Source organism: Rutidosis leptorrhynchoides, chromosome 3, assembly GCF_046630445.1.
Source record: "Rutidosis leptorrhynchoides isolate AG116_Rl617_1_P2 chromosome 3, CSIRO_AGI_Rlap_v1, whole genome shotgun sequence".
NCBI classification, from domain to species: Eukaryota; Viridiplantae; Streptophyta; class Magnoliopsida; order Asterales; family Asteraceae; genus Rutidosis; species Rutidosis leptorrhynchoides.
Window position 1 is genome coordinate 95,108,900 of NC_092335.1, and position 22,787 is coordinate 95,131,686.

The 22,787-nt window shown below is 33.2% G+C and overlaps 3 protein-coding genes across 5 annotated transcripts; 1 reads left to right on the plus strand and 2 right to left on the minus strand.

Moving 5' to 3' along the window:
• Positions 1 to 9,914: 9,914 nt before the first annotated feature.
• Positions 9,915 to 10,570, minus strand: LOC139896506 (large ribosomal subunit protein uL24y-like). Its single transcript, XM_071879142.1, has one exon. It carries the CDS (start codon positions 10,518 to 10,520, stop codon positions 10,071 to 10,073), a length of 450 nt encoding a protein of 149 aa, XP_071735243.1. The 5' UTR covers positions 10,521 to 10,570; the 3' UTR covers positions 9,915 to 10,070.
• A 1,873-nt stretch (positions 10,571 to 12,443) lies between these two features.
• LOC139900208 (putative lipid phosphate phosphatase 3, chloroplastic) lies at positions 12,444 to 14,320 on the minus strand. The gene is made up of 7 exons (XM_071883000.1): positions 14,105 to 14,320; positions 13,933 to 14,020; positions 13,746 to 13,855; positions 13,140 to 13,230; positions 12,866 to 13,054; positions 12,721 to 12,780; positions 12,444 to 12,640 (listed from the first exon to the last, which is right to left on the minus strand). Exons 1-7 carry the CDS (start codon positions 14,318 to 14,320, stop codon positions 12,444 to 12,446), a joined length of 951 nt encoding a protein of 316 aa, XP_071739101.1.
• A 2,253-nt stretch (positions 14,321 to 16,573) lies between these two features.
• Positions 16,574 to 21,629, plus strand: LOC139896507 (uncharacterized). Of its 3 annotated transcripts, XM_071879144.1 has the most exons (6): positions 16,574 to 17,009; positions 17,979 to 18,081; positions 19,050 to 19,123; positions 19,256 to 20,573; positions 21,147 to 21,221; positions 21,299 to 21,629. In XM_071879144.1, exons 4-6 carry the CDS (start codon positions 20,527 to 20,529, stop codon positions 21,531 to 21,533), a joined length of 357 nt encoding a protein of 118 aa, XP_071735245.1. In that variant the 5' UTR covers positions 16,574 to 17,009; positions 17,979 to 18,081; positions 19,050 to 19,123; positions 19,256 to 20,526; the 3' UTR covers positions 21,534 to 21,629. The 3 variants fall into 3 exon arrangements, with proteins under 3 accessions (XP_071735245.1, XP_071735247.1, XP_071735246.1); XM_071879146.1 differs by lacking the exon at positions 17,979 to 18,081; XM_071879145.1 differs by lacking the exon at positions 16,574 to 17,009 and having other exon boundaries at positions 17,840 to 18,081.
• Positions 21,630 to 22,787: the final 1,158 nt, after the last annotated feature.

Sequence of the window (22,787 nt, forward strand, 5' to 3'; positions counted from 1 at the left end):
CTTTTCTGACTAAATAACTTGGAATTCCCATTGGGTCGAATATGAATTTTATTTCAAATTGGGAGTCACTTTTAGATAAGTACCGATCTAAATTATCTTCTTGGAAAGCGTGCCTTATTTCATCCGGCGGACGACTAACGTTGGTTAAATCGGTTATGGGAAGCCTCGGTATATACTTGCTTTCATTATTCAAATGTCCTGAAAAAGTATTAAATTTACTTGAGTCCATTAGAGCTAGATTTTTTTTTGGGCGGTAGCGAGTCGGATAAAAAGATGTCGTGGGTGAAATGGGACAAAGTTTTGGCTTCGTTAGATAATGGCGGATTGAATATTGGGAGTTTAAAAGCGTTTAATATTGCACTCGTCCTCAAATGGAAGTGGAGATAACTCACTAAACCCGACGACCTATGGGTGAAAATAATAAAATCTATCCACGGCCATAATTTCGATAAGGTCCAAAATTATTCGGGTGCTTGGTCCAACATTGTATCGTCTAGCATCAAACATACTACCATTGGTAATGTTCCATCTAATCTATTTAGTTTACAAGTCGGCAATGGAGCGAATATTAGCTTTTGGCATGATCTCTGGTGCGGGAACGATACCCTAGCTAATCGATACAATCGACTATATCACTTGGATGTTAATAAGAACGATTCGATTGCAAACAAATATAGAAATGGCGATTGGAACTGGTCGTGGTCCAGGGAGCATCTCGGGTCCAGACAATCATAGCTTCTCGACTCGCTGGTCCAAGATATCGGATTTGTGACTATTTCAGACCGAACCGATTGTTGGTCATGTTCGGTTTCGGCAGATGGCATGTACACCGTTAAAAGTGTACGAGATCACATAGACCACAAAATCCTTCTTGTTTCGAATTGTAAGACATGTTGGTATAAGTTTCTTCCTAGAAAAGTCAATGTGTTTCTTTGGAGGTTTAGGCTCGATTCGTTATCAGTTCGTTGGAATCTTTCAGCTAAAGGAATCGATATCAACTCTGTTGTTTTGCCCAGTTTGCACTAATGGAGTTGAGACTAGTGATCATCTATTTTTCCGTTGTTCGTTGGCCTCGGATCTTTGGCGTCTTGTACGGGTGTGGTTGAATTGTAATTTGCCTCCTTTGTCATCATGGGAAACGTTCATTGTTTGGTTAGAGGGGGTTAATTTATCAAGTGTTCAAAAGAAAAAAGTGATAGCTTCCGTTGTTACTCTTTTATGGGTGTTATGGCGATTTCGAAACGGCGTAGTTTTTAAAGATGCTTTTTGTAATAGAGATAGTCTTTTTCATGTAACTAGATTATTTTCTTTTCGTTGGTTAAATCATAGAGGCAAGTTAGTTTCTAATTGGAACACTTGGCTCTCTATGCTTTTGTAATTTCTCCCTTAACGCCTTGCTAGGGAGCGTGTTTTTTCTATATATTTTATTCTTTGGCCGTAAAAAAAAAAAAAAAACAATTAAAAAGGTTCAAGTGTTGAGATATATAGCTATACTTATGAACGAGTTTCGGTTGGTATAAGCTAGGCATGCTTGTCATGGAGCTTTTAAAAGCTTTTCACTTCTAGCTTTAAAAAAAGAAGCTATTATCGAATAAAAAAGTTTCATCTGATCAGAAGAGCCTAAAGCTTTTAGACGTGGAAAATAGTAAAAGCTAATAAAATTAGCATTTCATGACTAACTCCTAATTTTTTTTCTTTTTTCCTTTTACTCTTTATTTTAATAATTTCGGTTATATAGAACACATGTCAATTATCAGCTACAAACTACCAGCTAGTTTTGCTATATACCCTATGTCATTTGTGAGTGAATAAAATACAAAATCTAATGTTACTCTATGTCATTTTTGAGTGAATAAAATACAAAATCTAATGTTACTCGTGGTAAGGTTGACTTCAGCCAAGGCGTTTGTGATTGCTTATTTTAAGTGATCGATTATATCCTTATTTGCTTTTATTGACAATAGATATCCAAATCTACATAAAGTTTAGAAAACTGTTTGATAAAAAATATAAATGATACAAGTAATATTGCTTGAGAAGTTAAACATAAGATTTTGTTTTTCAAAATTTTTACCATTAAAATTTAATTCTACTATTCTCATGACATCTAATACTTTTCTTAACCATTTATTGGTTAGAAGTCCATTCGGAGTCAATCTCTATATTTATAAAACATTAAGAGTGGAGACTTTCTCTATTCAAATGACATTTTGTGGAAAAATGACTTCTCTTTATTATAGGGTAGAGAAATGATAGTTTACATCCTATCTTTGATACTCCACCTAGGTGATGTGAGATTGAGTTTTGTTATTACAAAAGAAAAAACAAGTCACTACTTAATCAAGCAAAATGTGAAAATCGTTTTTTCTTTTCCGCCAATATTTCACCTAATTACTTGTTAAAATATCAAATAATCAGATTTAAAAAAAAAAACCTGAAACTATAATTACTATATTAGTATTACGTTATCAAATTAGTTGATCAAATTTAAATACCATCAATATATAACAAGCTTTGCTATACAGCTGATTATATTTATATATATTATTTAATTATTTAAAAACCATAATCAATTAATGCAAATTCAAACACCCACAAAACAAGCATATTAGCATTCTCAAACATCCCTTATGCTAATATTTTGACATATAATGATCGTTACTACCTAAATGTTACTTTACTAGAACAAAATGCCAGTAAACTATTGAATGAATCTCAAAGTTAAGAAGATCCTGAAGGTGAAAGTTAAATTGTATTGAAGTTATCATATCGTCTAGCTACTATCAAATGTTTGACTAACAGGAGCAAACAGAGTTTCACTTGATTAAACATTTAAACGTATTTCTGGGCAACTAAGAAAAGCATTTCAAATATTTTATCAAATATAATCCAACTAGATTTTAAGAGCCCGTGCGTTGCACGACAGTTCTAAAAAATAGTTTTCGTAATCGTTACTATTTGTACAGATTTGTTTTTGTTAATATCAGTTTAATGACGAAACACGTTAGTAGTATATGTATTGAAACTAAAGAAATGGTAAAATTGAGTTTCGTAAATGCTATGAATCAACAGCCTTAGTGGCGACTTGACTGCCCCTTAAGCCTAAATTGAATTTCATGCAGGCTTTAAAACCATGGAAATTTGATTCTACCATTTCCATGGCGTCTCAATTAGTTTTCTAGGCCGGAGGTCCTCACGGAATCAATCTCTATACCCTGGAGTAGAGAGAATGATGACTTTCTAATCCGGTGGGTGGAGAATTTTTTTTCTCGACTCGTGGGTAGAGAAACTACTTCTCTTCTATTATAGGGTAGAGGAAGGATTGTGTATATCTCACCTCCGTCATACCTCGCATATGCGGGATTGAGTATTGTTGTTGCTGTTCAAAACTAAAATAGTCAAAAACAGAGTGATACAATTTTGTGTCAAGATGTTCAACAAGTCGAAGTTCTAAGTCTAGTTCAATTTGGTGTACAAAGTATGGTAACGAATGATGAGACATGATCTTGTATTTAAAAGTGAGTGTTTCCACTACAACCATAAAAACGTGAGTATTTTAGTTAAACATACAAAAGGACATAACACTATCAATTGACATGATCTAAATAAGGAGTTTCAAAAATAGTCCACAACTTAAAAATTGTATATGAAAAAATAAAGTATTAGTTGATACAAACTTGCCTCTATAGGTGTTTGCAACACTTCTTTGAGCCACGACAGCTCATTAGCATTCCGAAACTTTAGTATTAATACTAATCAAATATACAATACAATTAAATGAAAAAAAAAACATTTTATTATTAGTCACGAAAGCATTAGTATTGAAAACATTAGTATCGTAAACGTTAATATATACAATTACAATGCACAAACGTTTTTATTAATAGTTTTATATAACTTGAGTAATAGTTTTATAACATATGTCATTTACTTTGAAAGCAATACAATTGTACCCTGTTAGCATATACTTTCGCAATGAAAAACATAGTTACTGTCAATACTCTTTGTGTGTCGCTGAAAGGATACCCTATTACAATCAATTCAATTGCTTCAGTCAGTAATTGTGTCACTACCTCCATCCGCCTTTTGATCCGATTGTAATACTCTTAGTGTTCCCTAAAAGTTTGAATTTATTGTAACTTTCAATTAAGCAAACCTGTACTAATATTTTAACCAACTAATAGTGTGATCGATATAGGTTTACTAAATAACCTTAGATTGTTTGAATCATAAGTATAATAGTTATTATGAAGCTGCTTTGAACTTGTTACCCAAGTACCAAACCCGTCCATATTGTCACTTTACTTATGTTTTCCCTACTTCCCAAATATGCATAAAATGAAGGAACAAATACAGGTTGCACCTGGTAAAAAGGTAAACATAACGTTGCACCTGTGTCAGTTGATGCTTGGCCTATATTAGCTGAACCACTGGTATACATAACATTGCACCTGGTAAACATCACAAACAAATGACATATACAAGAATGAATTAAGTAAATAGTAGTAATCACAAATAAATGACATATATAAAAAAGAAAGTATTAAGTAAATTGTAGTAATCACAAACAAATAACATATATAAAAAACTATTAAGTATATTGTAGTAAGCTGAGTAAATGACAACATGTATATAAATTCAGCCATAAACATCACTCATACTCTGCAATAGAATTTCTAGTAAGACTAATTTTTCTTTGTTAAATAGTGTAGTACCTATGGAAAATTTTATACAATAAAAAATCAACACTTTTACATACAATCGAAATGATGGGTTTAGAGAACATTTCACATACTTATACAATTATCTACTACTATTTCTAACCGAAAAAAGCAAAAACTTATCAGTATTGCAAGTGAAATTAAAAATTATACCACAATTGATGGGTTTAGAGAACATCTCACATACTTACACAATTAACCTACTATACTATGCAGCTGTTTGTGTAAATTTTAATTCTTCAAACCATACTTGTTTCCTTTTTTATCATGCAAAAACCAATCATTACCATCTACTTCTTCATTTCTAATTTCACAAATATTGCCCACTTATCAACGACACCTTATAACTCATCACGTTTCCTTTCCGTATACGTTTTCAATGACTAAAGCACTAAAGCCAAATATGAACCATAAAAATCAGTATATGTGAAATAAGTATATATCGACATCTTTTCAGTAATATTACTTATATCAGATGTATGTGAGTAAGACTAACTTAAGATCAATCAAACATAACAGAGATGAAAGGTAGGGTCAAATAGGTAACTCCACTAACATTCTCTTTGTCGTGATGCAAGATATGCTTGAAGAACATCGATTGACAGGAAGGATATAACCTTTGAGTTAAATAGCGGGATTGATCTCATGTCCTTTTCGGGAAAGAACTCTTTCCATTGTGACACGTATAGAGATACAAAAAAGGAGACAATGAGCGAGAAGATTTTTGCTGTCATGTCAACAAATAAAACGTTAGAGGATTTGCGGTAGTAAACAAATTTCGGTAAAACAAAAGATGAGTACCTGGCACGCCTTTGAAATAATTTGGTTTCCTTGTTGAAAATGAAACTACATTGCACATCAACATACATTATAATTAGAAGTGTATACCATTTTCATGTATTGATCAACAACAGAGTTGAAGACTGAAGGTCTAACCTGTACTCATCACTAAAACTATAAGCCAAGGTAATATCTGGACAATCTACCAGCACTGAGGTTGCACATCAGAATTAAAGCTCTTCCATCGTTTGGTTTTTCAAACTCATTGATTCCATAAAATCTGCCAAGTTTGGTAGATGATTACTGAATGAAAGATGGAAATATTATAATCATAATTGTACCGTTCAAAATTGTGACCGTAAATTCAAACTACGTCTCAAATTTGGATACATCACTTCATCTTCATTTTCAAAGGACTTTATATACTCGTGTACTTGCTGTCCGCCATGCCAACCCGTAATCAGCTCTGCAAAGAAATCTAAACTTGAAAAATACAAAAATAGATTTATATTAGGTGTGAGACATTTAGAATTATTATAATACATATATCTCTCATGTGCTCTTCTAATGTCAAAGAATCTTTGTTGTACTTGTAACTATGCATTAGTTGTTATTAATCTACACCATTGGTAGCAAGAGATACCTTATGGCTATAGCTGGTCGTCTTAGCTAGTTTGGTTGGCGCTCTCTTTGCTAAATGATGCATAAACACTTAAGGACATGTATCTTTGTGTACAATTTGTAGTTGTTCTTATTCCTAATTTTGTTAATTAGAATTAGTTCTCATATTAATGAGTTAGCGGCCTTTTATATAATGATAAATGAATCATTCTATTCCTAAGTTATGCAAGGATGTTTAAAAATACCGTTAAAATCTACCAGTGAATTTCTCGAACATCCCTTACGTTGGAGGCGCACATAACTCTTACAGGTACGTATGACCGCACTATCTCATTTTAATGAGCTTTCCTGGCCGGAGGTCCTTTAGGAACCCGAGACACCTTGAGCTGCCTACAATAATCCGAAAAGATTGAATCTTTACAACCCACTTTGCTTCCCGCATCAATTTTTTGACTTATGACCATAAAGTTTGACTTTTTACAGTCTTATCGGGTTCTTTACCTTTTGTGAAGCGTGGGTCATCAGCAAAAAATCGCACGAAGATCCCGAAAATTACACTAATGAAGCTATAGTGTAACTGGGCAGCAGGAAAAAAAGTCGATCCCCTTCCCCGACATCTAACCTGCATTAATACCAGGTACATCAGCAGTGAATCAAGTGTATATACAATGAATGCTAAACATCAGAAGTACTTGCATTAAAGATGATGGTGATTATTTCTATAAAAATGTCCAATAAAATCTAAAAAAAGAAGGCTCGGTCAAAGTAAAATAATACTTAAAACAATAAAAAACTCATTGTCCATTACAACATAAGGTTCTAAGCTAATAAAAATGGTAAGCATAAAGAATGAACAACTATCCAAAAACCATAGTAAGTCAATGTGCCCAAGAGGAGTATGTTATAATCTTTTAAGATTCTAAGTTAATTAAAATCATGGTTTCTACTCTCGGTGTACCTAAGATTGGGTTCATGAGTTGTACTACTATAACTATGAACTACAATTCTACATCTCTTTGAGTCTTCCATCTTCCAAACATGATTTGTTGTAATGCTCATTTGACTTTCCACAATCAAGTATGATAGCTTTAGCATGAACGTTTTGACTCTTGAGTTTTATTCCTTTACTCAAATTATGCCACTTTTCTAGCCACAACCAATTCAAAGTAGACCTTCCACCCATTTTTGACCATCCACAATCATAATTAACAATGATGGAATTTGTTAAAACTTACAGAGTTTGAGCCAATGTACAAAACTCGTATTATTACAGAGTTTGGGTCCAAATAGCCCCTATTTTTATTATTAAGGATACAAAATTTATCTCATAGATCACACAAGCATCACAATACATATTATGCAATTGCAGTTTGTAACTGAAATTGCATTAACATAGGGGTTATTTTGACCCACAATCAGCATATTATGAACTAACATAGGGGTTATTTTGACCCAAACTAACAAAACTGCATATAGGTGATTCAACGGATTCTAAATAGCATCAAATTGATACATCTCATATAGCATTTCAAACTGCATATAGCCGCATTCAATAATTATAATGATTGAAACTAAAAAAAAAATATGATTATTATTCAAAATATTATTATTATTCTAACTTTACCAATTTGGCAATTTAACCTGATATAGTGAGCTACGCTAGATTTAAAGCTACATATAGCAACAATCGAACCGATACATAAAATAAATACACATATGTATAGGTGATACAGCACACACCATCTTAAAATAGTTATAAACATAAAAAAAGATAACCTGTATTTGTGATTACGTCGATTGAGATTGAGATCGAAGGAGATATCGAGATGACTTTACAAATCGATTCACAGATTTGTGCCCTAAAGTCGAATACTTCTGATCGAGATGAAGGTTCTATTGATGATTATGTAAAAAATTGGGTGAGGAGAAGAACGGTATACTGGGCGATGATTAGGGTTGTGACCATTCCACTTCAAGCTACTATCAATTTCTCAAAGATACCTCGTAAAACTTCAATAAATGGTAAAAACCAAGAACCAGATACAATCTTCAATATATAAGCAAAATACTATCGTCGTCACCGTCGTTGAAATAAAAAGAGAATATAAGGGCAAAAAAATTAATACAATCGATGATTACAAAATTTATATCATTAGGTGCGTAAAATTGTAACGGATAAATTAGTGGTAGTGGCGTGGTTGATTGCGGCAGTCTTCGGCCATCTTCTCTGGCGAAAAGGCTGAGGTTTTCGGATTTTAGAAGAGAGAGAAAGGGTGCAGTGGTGACGGTTTAGAAGAGAGAGGGTTTTTATTTGTTTACGATTTTCTTTTTTAAAGGCGTAGTTTTTGTTAATCATAGTGGTATAATTTGGTGTGTGATTGGTACACGTGTAATATTAATAGAATTAACAGAGTTAATTAGAAATTATTAGAAAATTACAAATGGACTGAATTTGTCAGACTTTCTGTCAGAGTGACATATCAGACTAAACCTTTACGGTTTGTAATATGTAGAGATAATATATAGAATTGTGACGCTAGGTATTCCAAATTAGACATAATTAGAAATCACAAACACAAAACTCACTTAAGCATTTCTTAAAAGCCATTGATCTGTGTCGACAGAACAATTTCTGGTAACATTCAACAAACTGCACCAACAAAACTCACCTAATGCATTTCATAATACAATCACATCGTAATAATATTATTATATATTTAAGCACCATAATCTACAAGAAACATCAAACGAAGTAGCAATGCTACAATGTCACACATTAGTAGTACACAAGTACATGTATGGTTCTAACACCCGGAGGTCCACTCGGAAGCAATCTCTTTATCCGCCGAATAAAGAGAGGGATGACTTTCTCTACTTTTCTGGGTGGAGAAATGACTTGTTTTTATTCTCGGATAAGGGAAGGATTGTCTACATCTCACCTCCCCCATACACCACTCAAGTGGTATTGGGTACTGTTGTTGTTGTTGTTGTTGTTGTATCCCAAATAGTGGCTAAAATCGTGTCAATATTCGACAACTTGAAACAGTCTTATAATTATAGATTCATAGGTTGTTTCTTATAACAGGAGAATCCAACGGATCAAAGAGGTCTACATCTGAAATTGTCTTATAATCCATACTGGCGTACGTAATGCAACAAAGTACCTCCTACTTTATCTGGTTTCTAAAGCAAATCTCTTCAACAAGGTTTCAACCTAACATAATACCTATCCAAATGGCTGGTCAATGAAAAACAAAATCCCATGATTATAAGTAATTATGACGTTCAATTTAGTAAGTGAACGAATATGTTTGGCGGAGGTAAAAATTGTTATACCTCATAACTTGTTATAACTTATATGATCAACAAATCAGGACTCACATTGCAAACTAACTACAGTCCAGTTCAACCCTACTGAAATTGCTATTCTTAGACATGTTCTGCATCAAAACTAGGTGGATATACTACATTAGGTGACTGGCTTGCCTTGAAAACTAATATATACAAGTGGCAAAAAAGTACATCCAATTCCAAGAGATTTCAAGTTTATGAATCATAAGAATAGAAGACCTTCATTTCATTTGTCAACATTTATAAACATTCCAGTTTCCAATGCAACTTTGTTAATCTCTACAGCACTACGATATGCATAAAGCAATGATTTTTGCAGCAATACAGTAACATGTCAAAAACCAAGAATACACCTGCATAAGCTTCTAGAAAAACATCATAAGCCGAAATATATCTATCTATAGATGTATTTAAAGCTACAAAGTTAAATGCCATAAACCATTCATTCAAACCAAAACATATTATTAATTCATTCCGATTCATATTAGAGTACGATATCGCATGAATCAGATCAATAAGGTCTGTATCATCAACAACAACAAAAATCGTCAATATAACATAACTAAATAAAAGCATAATCATATTGAAAACGAAAACCTAATCAATCTCTTGGAGAGAAGCACCAGCAGCCACGTCATCAACGGTAAATTTGCCCTTAGACTTATCAGTAGAACGGCCCTTAGCTTTCCGATCAAGCAATGACTTCCTGTCCTTATCAAGCTTCAATTTAGTGACCATAACTTTTGATGCATTGATTCCAACATTGACAGTTTGACCATTGACTTTCTCACGAGTGATACGTTCGATGTGAATCACCCACTTACGACGATACACCTGGACAACCTTACCTTCACGACCTTTGTAGGTCCCGCGGACGACCTGCACCTCATCGTCTTTACGAACGGGGACAGATCGGACGTTGTATTTTGATCGGAGTTCAGTAGATAGAGGTGCGCTCATTAGCACACGGCGCACGCTTGATGGTGCGGTGAAATGTGCCTTCCTGCATTTCCGGCGAGAGCTTGTGACACGTGGATTGAACTTCATCTCTCACTCTCTCACAAATTAGGGTTTGGAGGAATGAAGATTTGGGAACGGCTGTAGAAGATGATTGTTATAGGAATGGAATGAAGATGATTTAGGGTTTGTGCCAAAAGACAAATTTACCCTTTCGTTTTCTATTTTCTTTTGGACAAAATTGTCAAAATGTCCATGCAGTTGTTCATTTTTTTTTCCTTTTCATACCTCTATTTTAAAAACATCAATATTCATCATTAATAGCGTAAATGTGTTCCAATATAGTCCCTACGTTAACGGATAATTAAATTGACCGTTAGTGTAAGCTCGTGCATATAACGTGATTATAAACCGTTTATTATTCTAATGTATAATGTATTCTTCATACTAAACCTATACGTGATACTCCCTTTTATTCATGTTCCTTTTATTACTTTGCGATTAGTCTAAGACAGATCCAAGTTCAATGGCCTAGCATCATTGGTTGGATTTCGAAAAAAAAAGATTGATGAAAGCTTACACTTCGAGCACAACAATATAGCTTTCGTCCTGGATTCTTTGACGTCAACGAAGTACGAATAATCGACGGACTACCACAAACACAATACACAATTTTTTGAATTAGGATCGAAGGTTTATTAGGGAAGTTTTGTATGGGTATAGAAAGAAGACAAACTGAATTAGGGTTCCCTTCATTATACTGCGTATATTTTAGATATGACATATAATCACGTGATATGCACGAGCCTACACCAACGGGCTATTTAACCATCCGTTAACCCAGGGACTAATTGGGACACACATTTACGCTATTAAGGACGAAAATTGCAGTTTTTTAAAAAAATGATGAAAATTACAAAAATGAACAAACACAAAGATCATTTGGCATTTTTTTTCTTGTGTCTACTCGAATCCCCTAAATTGTTTTTGTGAATATTTATGTTACTCCTACCACCAATTTTAATTTTTAATATGATTGTGACGTGGAATAAAATGGTGTACTTTTTGATAGAAAGTGAGGTTTTGACTATGACATGACAATACCAAATTTTGAAGGTAATAACGGTGATTGTTCAATTTAAGTGTCAAATTTTTATAAATAGATTTTAGGTGGTGCATTAAAATATGATTGGAAGTTTAGAATAAAAATAAATCAATAATATAAATAAATATTTGTACAATTTTAATTGGTTGTATAAAAAACTGACAACAATTTACCCGCCAATACCTTGACTGCCGCTCTTTTTCGTCACGAGTAATAGTCCGTTAAAGGGCATCGGAGATCTTTCACGTGGGTGCCAGATCAGAAATTAGGCATCAGTATTGGGAAGGTGGGTAACGCCCTTTGAAAATGGTTTAAGAGGTAAATTTAACAAGCCTTGGCTTGAGTGGTATGTGGTGAGATTCAACTTGAGGTATCGCAAACTCATGTACGATTCTCACTCAAAACGGGTGTTTTCAACCTTTGATAATAGTGTCAACATCAATGCGATCTGGGAAAGTCTCGAGGGATTTCTCAACCTTCGATGGTACTACCAATATCGCCGCGAATTGGGTTTCCTCTTATCGTGTGTGTGGGTGGCATATGATTGCGAAGATGGTTAAGTACCCAGAGGGTGATGCCGATATTACCGGTTGAATTTTTTTTTTTTTAATAAACCGGTGTAGTTGACAAAAATATGGTATTTATAACAAACTTTTAGCGGGTAAAATGCACAGAAACAAATACAAAATGATGTAACCACTGCAGATTATAAACTTGCCTAAGCTAAGAGATAAGTTCTTCACAGAATACACCTTCTAAAGATGATGTTATATACACTTCCATTTGGAGCAAGATACAAACTACATTACAAGTTAACAACAGGTAAGTAATTTATGTACACAATGATCCTTGAGCCTAACATATAAGCAAACCAACCTAACTAGTCTTCTACCATTGACCAACATTGACTAAGTCCTACCAGATTCAAGATCTACTAGTGACATATCGGAACCATCTAACGAACTCTCCAGTACTGAGTTATTATTCCTCCCATGTTGTGGTATTTCAACTTGACACACATTTGTACGAGCTGGTGGAGGTCGAGAAACTTCAGTATTACCATACAATGACTCCAAAGCCCGAAAATATGCATAAGGTCCCCAACCTTTAAACAAACATCTTAACGAAGTTGTCATATCAAGAAACAAGAGAAAAAAAACTCAAAATCGACATCAATGTTTATACCTTCAGTGTGATATGGTGGTGCAAAATACTGCAAGTAACAAAAAATAGCCATTGTGATACCTGCAAAGACACCATGGGTCTTAAGTCTTAAGTATGTATATGAAAAAAAGGAAAACAAAGGTTACGAATTTATGAAATCGCGCACCTATAAGACCTCCAACAACAACGTCCTGCCAATGGTGTCGATAGTTAGCCACTCTAGTAATCGCAACAAGAGATGCAGCAAGTAAAGGGAGAAAAACTATGCAAAGTTTTGCAGCATGGCCTTCACGATCGAATGCTTTAATCTTTCCAGATAAGTAGAGCGACAAAAATCCAAGACCAGCAAAAGACCCTGCAATAAAATCATAATCAAATCGAACGTGAATGTTAAATTAATTACAGAATAATTATTTGAGTAAGATAATTCCTCTGCTTACATGAAGCATGCCCACTGGGAAAACTCTTGTGCCCTTGTCTTATGACATTTATATCACCATGGCATATAACTTCTCCCCATTGATCATAAAGCTGAGAAAAAATCGTTGACAGAAGAAAAGTTATAGGTAATAAGGAGATAAAGAGAGATATAGCTGAGTCACTGAATGGAGGTGGAAAATTCGACCCATTTAAGTATGATTGGGTTAATGAGGGAAGTGTTTTCTCAACTGTGTGTACTAAAAGTATAGGTAAATAGAAAGGTAATAGACAGGATAAACGGGTAGCCAGATTAACGATAAATGTCTATTTTATAAGTTCATACAACCAATTTTGACCCGTTACCCAGCCAGTGGCGGATCTAGGTTTCGGAGTCACTCGTGTCACTAGTTAAAAGTTCAAAAAAATTACACTATCCAATGGTGTCACACACAAAAAATTACACTATCGAGTGGTATCATTAGTTAAAAACCCCGAAAATTTTCCACTGTATCGCGTATTCGTGGTAGCCCGTGCTACCACTGGATCCCATATAGATCCGCCCTTGTACCCAGCCCGCTTGTCTTACCACCTGGTGGATTGAGTAATAGAAACCTGATTATGCATACATCATTTCCATCTGGAAAACAACGCCGAAAGAAGTCAGGACGAGGTCGGCCAACTGCATCTTTTAAAGCTTCTGTGATAACGCCCGTTATAAAAACTGAGAACAAAAGCCCTGTCACAACAAGTAAAAAAATCAGATTCCTCTGATTCATTCAACTAAGAAAAACGATAGCATAAAAATATGATCACCTAGTACGGCATGATGAAAATCATAAACATCTCTTCTACTGCAATAGAAGGCCAGAAAGATTGCCATTGGCAAGAAAACTGCATACAACTATTAAGAAAAAAACATTAAATAAGAGAAGCCACCATTTATTGTTTTGATTTTCATTTAGAAAAATGGTCAAGTTTAACTCACTGGAACGGTCCAAAAAGGGATGGTGCTATCTTTCAATGGGTACTTGAGATCAGTCATCATGTCTTTTCCAACAAAACGATTAAATGGATGAACAAGGCTTAAAATGATCATAATCACTACTAATAACGAAATGATCAACCAATCACTCATATGCGTTCTGGCCAATGCTAGACCATGAGACTTCATAGTATGCGTTGGCCGCTGTGAATCCATCATTGTAATATCTGCGTTGTTTTATTTCTTCGTACAATAAGTCTATGAGATTCAGTTATTTAAAGTCAAGAGCTTATTAGGTAATGCAATCATGAGTACGGAATTAGTAGAACATAATGTTGACCAGCAAACCATAGCCAACATGTACGGTAAAAGTGTAAAACCATAGCCATTATCATCTCTTTGTACTACTAGTATATAAAGACTTTTAACCATATATTATTTAGTTGCTTAGAAGAGAGAGAGATGACTTTCTTTACTTTTGAGAGTGTTTTTCACTCTGGGTGAAGAAATGACATGTCTTTATTCTCGGATAGAGGAATGATTGTCTACATCTCACCTCTCCATACACTACTTATGTGGTATTGAGTTTTGTTGTTGTTGTAATAGTATTATTTAGTTCCTTGGGATGTAAGAACACATAAATTACAATTGTGGAGTTATAATATATTCTGCCTTTTGCCTAAAAAAAACTTTGTTAAGCAATTGCAAGATACAAACATCCATAAAGTAAAGAGTATGTATAATTGAAATTTGTAAGTTAGATTATTTCTAGTTACTGTGCAATTTAACATAGCAAGAAGTATAAAATGTGTCCAAGACACTAGGAAAAACAATTAGCATGATAATAAGGTTACAGGGGAGTCGTAAAACTGAATAGGGATATCAAAAGAAAACCTCAAGGTAATCATACATAACAAGATGGATTAAATGATAAAGGATATTATTAAAGTAATAGACACAATTAATAATTAATTAATTAATTAAACATACTTACTCGTAAAGTTGTGATTAGTATGAATACCTTGTATTCGGTTATTAACAATGGCCGTCACCGAGAAAACCTGAGGAATGGAGTGAAAGTGAAAAGTGCGGTTTTTTGGTTGGAGAAAGAAAGTGATGCCACGTTGAATGGCGGTTTATTGACATGGAGTGTCATCATAGGTGGCGCTCAAGCAGCAACTATCGACTAATGTTTGAAAATAATCTTCAGGTCAACCAAAATAGACCGTCGAATTAATATAACCTTGCATTGTACCTGATGTGTTGGTAACCTGTTTCTCTTTATCGGGACAGTGACATGCAATATTATACACAAAATTGCCACTTTACTCTTAAATTCCACTCAAACGTGCATTTCGCACATTGCGGTGCGGGGCAGTAAGGGGAGGGGGTTTTTGCTGTCCATGTTATCGGGTTAGTCCGTGTTTTCTCCTAGGCAACAGTTTAGGGCGAGTTATGCAACTGCAGAAGATGAACGCGTGAGTGATTAAGTACTATGGGTGATCCTTTACTGCTGCTAAAAAAAAAGATTAATATAATACCCCCATTCGACACATACATAAATAATAACGTTAAATTTTTGAATTCTACCTCCGAGGAGTTTAACATTTATCACACTGGTCAATTTTATTACTCTCTCCATCTCAATTTAATAGTTCTAATTTCTATTTTGGTATGTTTCAAATTAATATTCCATTTTATATTTTAACCAATTAAAGAGTGATAGTGGAGATAAAGATATTTTATTGGTGGATAATGGAGTTAGTCGCCCGCGTATTTTTTGTCAAGAAACTATTAACTTGAGACAGAGGGGTGTAGTTTTTGGCGATTATCAAATTGTATAAGATCTTAAAGCGTGTTAGGGTTATTGTTAGATCCTGAACTTTAGTATGTATAATTAACTTATTTTAAGTCATAATGTCATGTGAATTAATTATAAATAATTACAATAATAATATAAAATTATTATATATATAGATTTTTTTAAAAGTTTATGTCCTAAAAAAAAATTTAAGCTATATTCAGTTGCACATTTTGAACATGCGCTAAATGATCTTTACCTTAGCCCTTGAAGAGGTCTTCCGCTTTCATACGGGCGAAGTATATTTCTTCGATACTAAAAAGGCTTCGAAACTGAAAGCCACCTTTCAAAATTTACCAGAATGATCGAAAACGTCTCTAAAGATATTAGAAACTTCATTGAAAATATTTATTTAGTACGCATAAAATCCAGAAGTGTTTGTATATCACTATATCCGTTAATCATGGATTTTAAAAAGTTACATTTATTTAATCGGTTTTTATTTTCTCTCTTTTTTTTAGTTTTTCTAGATTTAGGGTATGCTTAATTCACATACATTATCTTATCCTATCATACTATACATTAAAAGAGTGTTTTTATTAGCTAACAATTTTTTTCAAAAATCCCTTAATCACCGATAGATTAAAAAATTACGTTAGAATAACCCTTAATCCAACTCTCATTAATCATTCCCTAAACAAATTAGCTAATAAATCAATTTTTAAAACACTCATCCCTAAATTATTACACTCTCTAATAATAATAAAAGAAAAAACACGGGATAAAATAACACGGGATAAATTAACAAAAGAAGGGTTTCATTCATTCATTCATTCATTCATTCACGATACTAGAAAAAACAAAAACCCTAACTTCATCTGCTAAATCATCGACACTTATCAAAATCATCGACGAAAAGCAACACCGTTTATCGAGTTCACCAATACGAAACATGAAGAGGTTTCTGAAGTTCACCTCGCCAGAGTATGGTATCGATAATATAGTTGGTTAGGGTTAAAAATCGTTGGTATTGATGCATATATACCTGATTTGATATGCGATAATCTACGTATTCTAATGCTCTGCTTCATCAGAATCTGCTATGAGGTATTTATCATTTTTTATTTATGTGAATTAAGTTGGTTACTGTCAAACCCTAACCTAGATTATCGCATATCAAATTGGGTATATATGCATCAATAAGTCAGAATAACTCTTGAAGGTGCATTTGATAAATGAATCTTTGTAATTTTTCTATGTATATAATGCAAGTCTGTACCTTGAAATTTAAGTAGTCTTGTGTGGGCTTGAATTTGACCTGCACATGACATCAACTTAATGGGCAGTTACCTTTTGTTTGATTGTTTGGGTATGTGAAGTTTAATGGTGGATTTCAATAATAAAACATAAATGATTTCAATAATATTCTGAAATCAGCTGCAACAGTCCAAAATTTCGTATAATTTGACCTGCACATGACATCAACTTAATGGGCAGTTACCTTTTGTTTGATTGTTTGTTTATGTGAAGTTTAATGGTGGATTTCAATAATAAAACATAAATGATTTCAATAATATTCTGAAATCAGCTGAAATAGTCCAAAATTTCGTATTTATAAAACAATGGTGCAGCTTACAAGCTTATTAGCCTTTTCTTTTTAAGCACTAATTATAGATCCATCAGTTAAGGCACACTCAATGTTCTGAAATCAGCTGCAAAAGTTTCAACTCTCAAGAGAGTGTCATTCACATCTTACTCAACAGCAAATGATTTGTGTATGCCTAAAAATTTCTAGAATCAATTGATTTGTGGATGAAACCTGGTATTATTTTATCGCAGTTAAATATGGTTTTACTAATCATATTTGACTATACAGTTAATGTATACTACTGATGCCATTACTTAATGAGCTCCTACTCCTGCCTTTTGGTGATTCTATTATCTTTTTATCTTTAGTGAAACTAAGTATCATACCTAGCATATCATAAAATAATTTTATTTGAACCATATGTAGTTATGCACAGTTGTTACGATCGGGTCACACATTAACCTCACATTACACTATGTTTACTGCAGGAAAATTACATCATTGAAGCTGGAGTAAGAATATATATATCTAATGCGGGTATATTCAGTCCATTATGAGGCAAATGAGAAAGCAAATTAGCTGTGCTATTTGGTAAGGTATCTTAGCTAAAAAAATTAGCTAATAAATCAATTTTACATACACTTCATCCCTAAAATACCCTTATCTAATAATTTAAAAAACACCGAACAAGATTCACCACATTCATTACCTAATCCCTTTACCTTTTTTGTTAAACCTTTTGGGGTTTTCTCATAAGTCATACCTATACAGTCCAAAAACCAAATCTAATTATCATCACTAAATCGGTTTTACAACAAACGGTAAACGATTTCTATAATTCATTCGCAACCAACAAGAATCGAGATTAGATGATGGTTAATTTGTATGTTCAATAACAGACAGGTATTTATTATTCATTCGCAACCAATAAAATTAACAAAGGGGTTCATTGAGGTTACATTCATTCATTCATTCATGACTCAGAAAAAACAAAACCCTAATCATCGACACTACCGCTTATCAAATTTTTATTTGTTCTAACTGTAATCGCTAATTTGTCACAACAGGTGACGATTATGTGTATACTAAATGTTTTTGTGAATGAATTGTCGCTAATTTGTCACAACAGGTGACGATTATGTGTATACTAAATGTTTTTGTGAATGAATTGTCGCTAATTTGTCACAACAGGTGACAATTATGTGTATATTAATTTGTGAATGACTATTGATCTTTCAGCTTATTTTCTTTTCTAGAGTTAAGTTTTAAGGTATCTATCTTTTATGATCTACGTTCAACCAATTCATTGGTTTGTTAGATATATCAATGAGTCGTCTATACACAAATTTATCTTTCATCTTTTTAGTTAATTTACCGCTTTTAATCAATATAACGTCTTGCTTAATTAGGGTTGGTTAATTACGTAAGTCAGTTGTACACATGGTACAGCTTGTCAATTTTATTTTTTTTTTTTTTTATTTTTTTTTTTTTTTTTTTTTTTTTTTTTTTGCAATATGAACCCTACTTGCATCAGTAGATTTTTAACATGAGTTTAACAGGCTTTTAGAGAGGGATTGAACAATGAAGGTCTTTGGTTGGTCTTTCTCATTTCAGAAAATCATTGGATTCACAGGTAACGTTTATAACCGTTTTATGAATTTATAACTTTTTTATGATTATAAACTGGTACTATGGACCATTTGAGAGGGCTGAGGGCCATAACACAAGTAATTAACTATATGAGAAAATTCAACTGTGGGTGCAGTTGGATGCTGTCCAAAGGGAATATTCCTTTGAGAAGATGTGTAGAAAAAATGTTTTAAGAGCGAGTTCGTAACGACAATGTGAGGCATGACACCATGAGGTTAGTTTAGCAGTTTACAATAATTTAATTGTGTTATGCAAGTGATTACTTATTAACCAACACTCCACTTTATTACATAAAATGTGAATTAGAATTTTTAGTTGTATTTGATTTTAGGACTAAATGAATTAGAATGGTTTTTAGGCTATGATGATATTAATATATTGTTTACTCAAAGGGTGCACTCAATGGGGTATGTGTATGAATATGCTGCATGCCTACAAACAACAGTTTGCAAAGTACACAAAATATATTTGATATAACAAGGAATTTCCAACAAGCTTTCACATTGTTTACAAATTTGTTCGTGGAGATATGTCTTATATACTTTTAATGCAGCGGAAGTTTAGCATGAATGAGTATGATTAAATGATCACTGAGGTACTACTAATTCTTAGAAAATTTTTGCGCTTTTTACTTTTGAAATAAGGTAATTATATATGTCTAACATGGGTGTTTGGATGATTTATTATTGTGGTTTAAGTAGGTATGTGTTATTACAAAAGTGATTTTTGAGAGTAATTATGATGTGCATTTTGTTGTTGGAATATTAAAGTAACTTGCACTGTATGTTTTGTGATGTACATTGACTAATATGGTACAAGTGTTTTTCTATCTCTACATTACGTTTTGCTAGCGTGTAAAGGCTGTACTTGTACATGTATGCACTTGGATAGCTGTTAATTGTAGGTCACTTCTACCACCGAGTCTTTGCTGAAGAACTGCTATCAGCATAAAGTCTCAGGTTCTTCAAGTATAACTGGTTCCATATGTTTATGATTGAACTCTCAGTCATTATCTCGAATTAGATGCATTGAGCTGTTATTATGGGTGCAAACTCCTGATCTTAGCCACAACCACCTTTGATTCTTATAGTTACTGCTATTTCATTCTTTTTTACAGCTTTGGCAATCATATTAACATAGCATCTATATCATTCGTTAACTGTATCAACACTTTCTTACTATCTACTAATGAAAATTGGTATCTTTTATTGGAGGATGACCGAAATAACATCACTTGATGACTTGAAACATTATGATACAATGCGAAACTCGATACAAACGAATAAAAGGTATAGATCATTTTTTTTTGTGGTCAACTGCATTCAGATTTTAATATTTAATGAACTTAATATATTGGATCATGATTAGAAAGTCTCCCAAGAGTTGATGGTGATGAAGATGAGGAGGAATTTGATGATTACTTTTGAAATAAGGTAATTATATATGTCTAACATGGGTGTTTGGATGATTTATTATTGTGGTTTAAGTAGGTATGTGTTATTACAAAAGTGATTTTTGAGAGTAATTATGATGTGCATTTTGTTGTTGGAATATTAAAGTAACTTGCACTGTATGTTTTGTGATGTACATTGACTAATATGGTACAAGTGTTTTTCTATCTCTACATTACGTTTTGCTAGCATGTATAGGCTCTACTTGTACATGTATGCACTTGGATAGCTTAATTGTAGGTCACTTCTACCACCGAATCTTTGCTGAAGAACTGCTATCAGCATAAAGTCTCAGGTTGTTCAAGTATAACTGGTTCCATATGTTTATGATTGAACTCTCAGTCATTATCTCGAATTGGATGCATTGAGCTGTTATGTTATTATGGGTGCAAACTCCTGATCTTAGCCACAACCACCTTTGATTCTTATTGTTACTGCTATTTCATTCTTTTTTACAGCTTTGGCAATCATATTAACATAGCATCTATATCATTCGTTAACTGTATCAACACTTTCTTACTATCTACTAATGAAAATTGGTATCTTTTATTGGAGGATGACCGAAATAACATCACTTGATGACTTGAAACATTATGATACAATGCGAAACTCGATACAAACGAATAAAAGGTATAGATCATCTTTTTGTGGTCAACTGCATTCAGATTTTAATATTTAATGAACTTAATATATTGGATCATGATTAGAGAGTCTCCAAGAGTTGATGGTGATGAAGATGAGGAGAAATTTGATGATTCGGATAATGAATTTGATCTTGCAAACTATTCGAGGAGAGATCCTCATGGTGTTCATGAGGGAGGCCTCATGATACGACGTGGTCAATCTAATGCGTCGGGCTTTGCCACCTCTTCAGAGGTGGATGCCCTTACTTTGAATCCCGATATCCATCTTCTTACTTATGGTCAGGAGGTAGTAATATAGTTCCATTCCATTCTTCATAATTCTATTTATCTAGATGTTAGTAGCAGAGTTTTGAATCTATGAATTGAATGCTGAAGTCCGTAAGTTATGATTATTTCCAAACTTACTATCTTTTTTGTTACATCAATCAAAATATTCTTCATAATTCTATTTATAAGCATGTGAAAAGCATAGTGGATGATCAAAAAGTTGTGACAAAAAGATAGTCAAAACCTTTCGTGTTGAGGAGATGGTGTCTTTATTTGATTGTCGTACGTGCAGGTGTACTGGTGTACTTTCAGGGAGGTGATTCTCACACATCACTTTTTGATCCATCTACACTTTTGTTTCACAAATTCACAATTTTACCCGGGAGTTGAACCTATATTATTATTCTAAGTATAATTAAGGGTATAATAGTGAATTATGTGTTGATGGTTTAGACTTTTTCTATACTCTAGACCATAACCTAAAAACAAAACCCTAAGCCCTAAACCCTATATCCTAAACCTTAAACCATAAATTCTAAAATTTGAACCTTAAACCTTAAAGTCTAAACCATAAATTCTAAAATTTGAACCTTAAACCTTAAATTTGAACCCAATTAATTTGTCAATATGGTCTAAACTGTCATCCCTCAATCATATTAAATTGTTCATATCGTTCCCAAAGAAAAAGAACAATTGGTATTTCTATAAACTTAATACAATTATCACTTAATACATTTGTTTATAGTACATCAACTTCAAAGTTTACATATTGATCAACGTTATTTTGTTAAATGATTAATCTACAACAACTTCCCAAACATTTTTTGCGTGAACAGTTTAAGAAAACAGTGAAAAAGAGGAATACATGTATCAACTGTAACAGTGTTGAATTAAAAGTTGAAATCACCAAAAAAGGTGAAATAAGATTCATAAACAATGGCTAGCCTTCAATAATGTAGCAATTAAAATTAAAACATGGTAATTTCATTTGCTTCACTGTAATACAACAAGCTTATTGGTATTTAACGATTTATGATGAAATGTGCTTGACCAAGTTTGAAGATGAATTAGCACATACCAATAATCCATCAACCCACCTTAAACGACGTACATTGGCACCACACATGCGTTTTCCATCTTGCATCAAACACATTACGGATATTGATATGCATCAACTGGTATTTTTCTTTGTCTACATACATCATATCTAATTACAATGTTTCGTTCAATATTATGATAATGTTAATATTACTATACATGTTTTTATTTCAGTTTTAGAAACGTG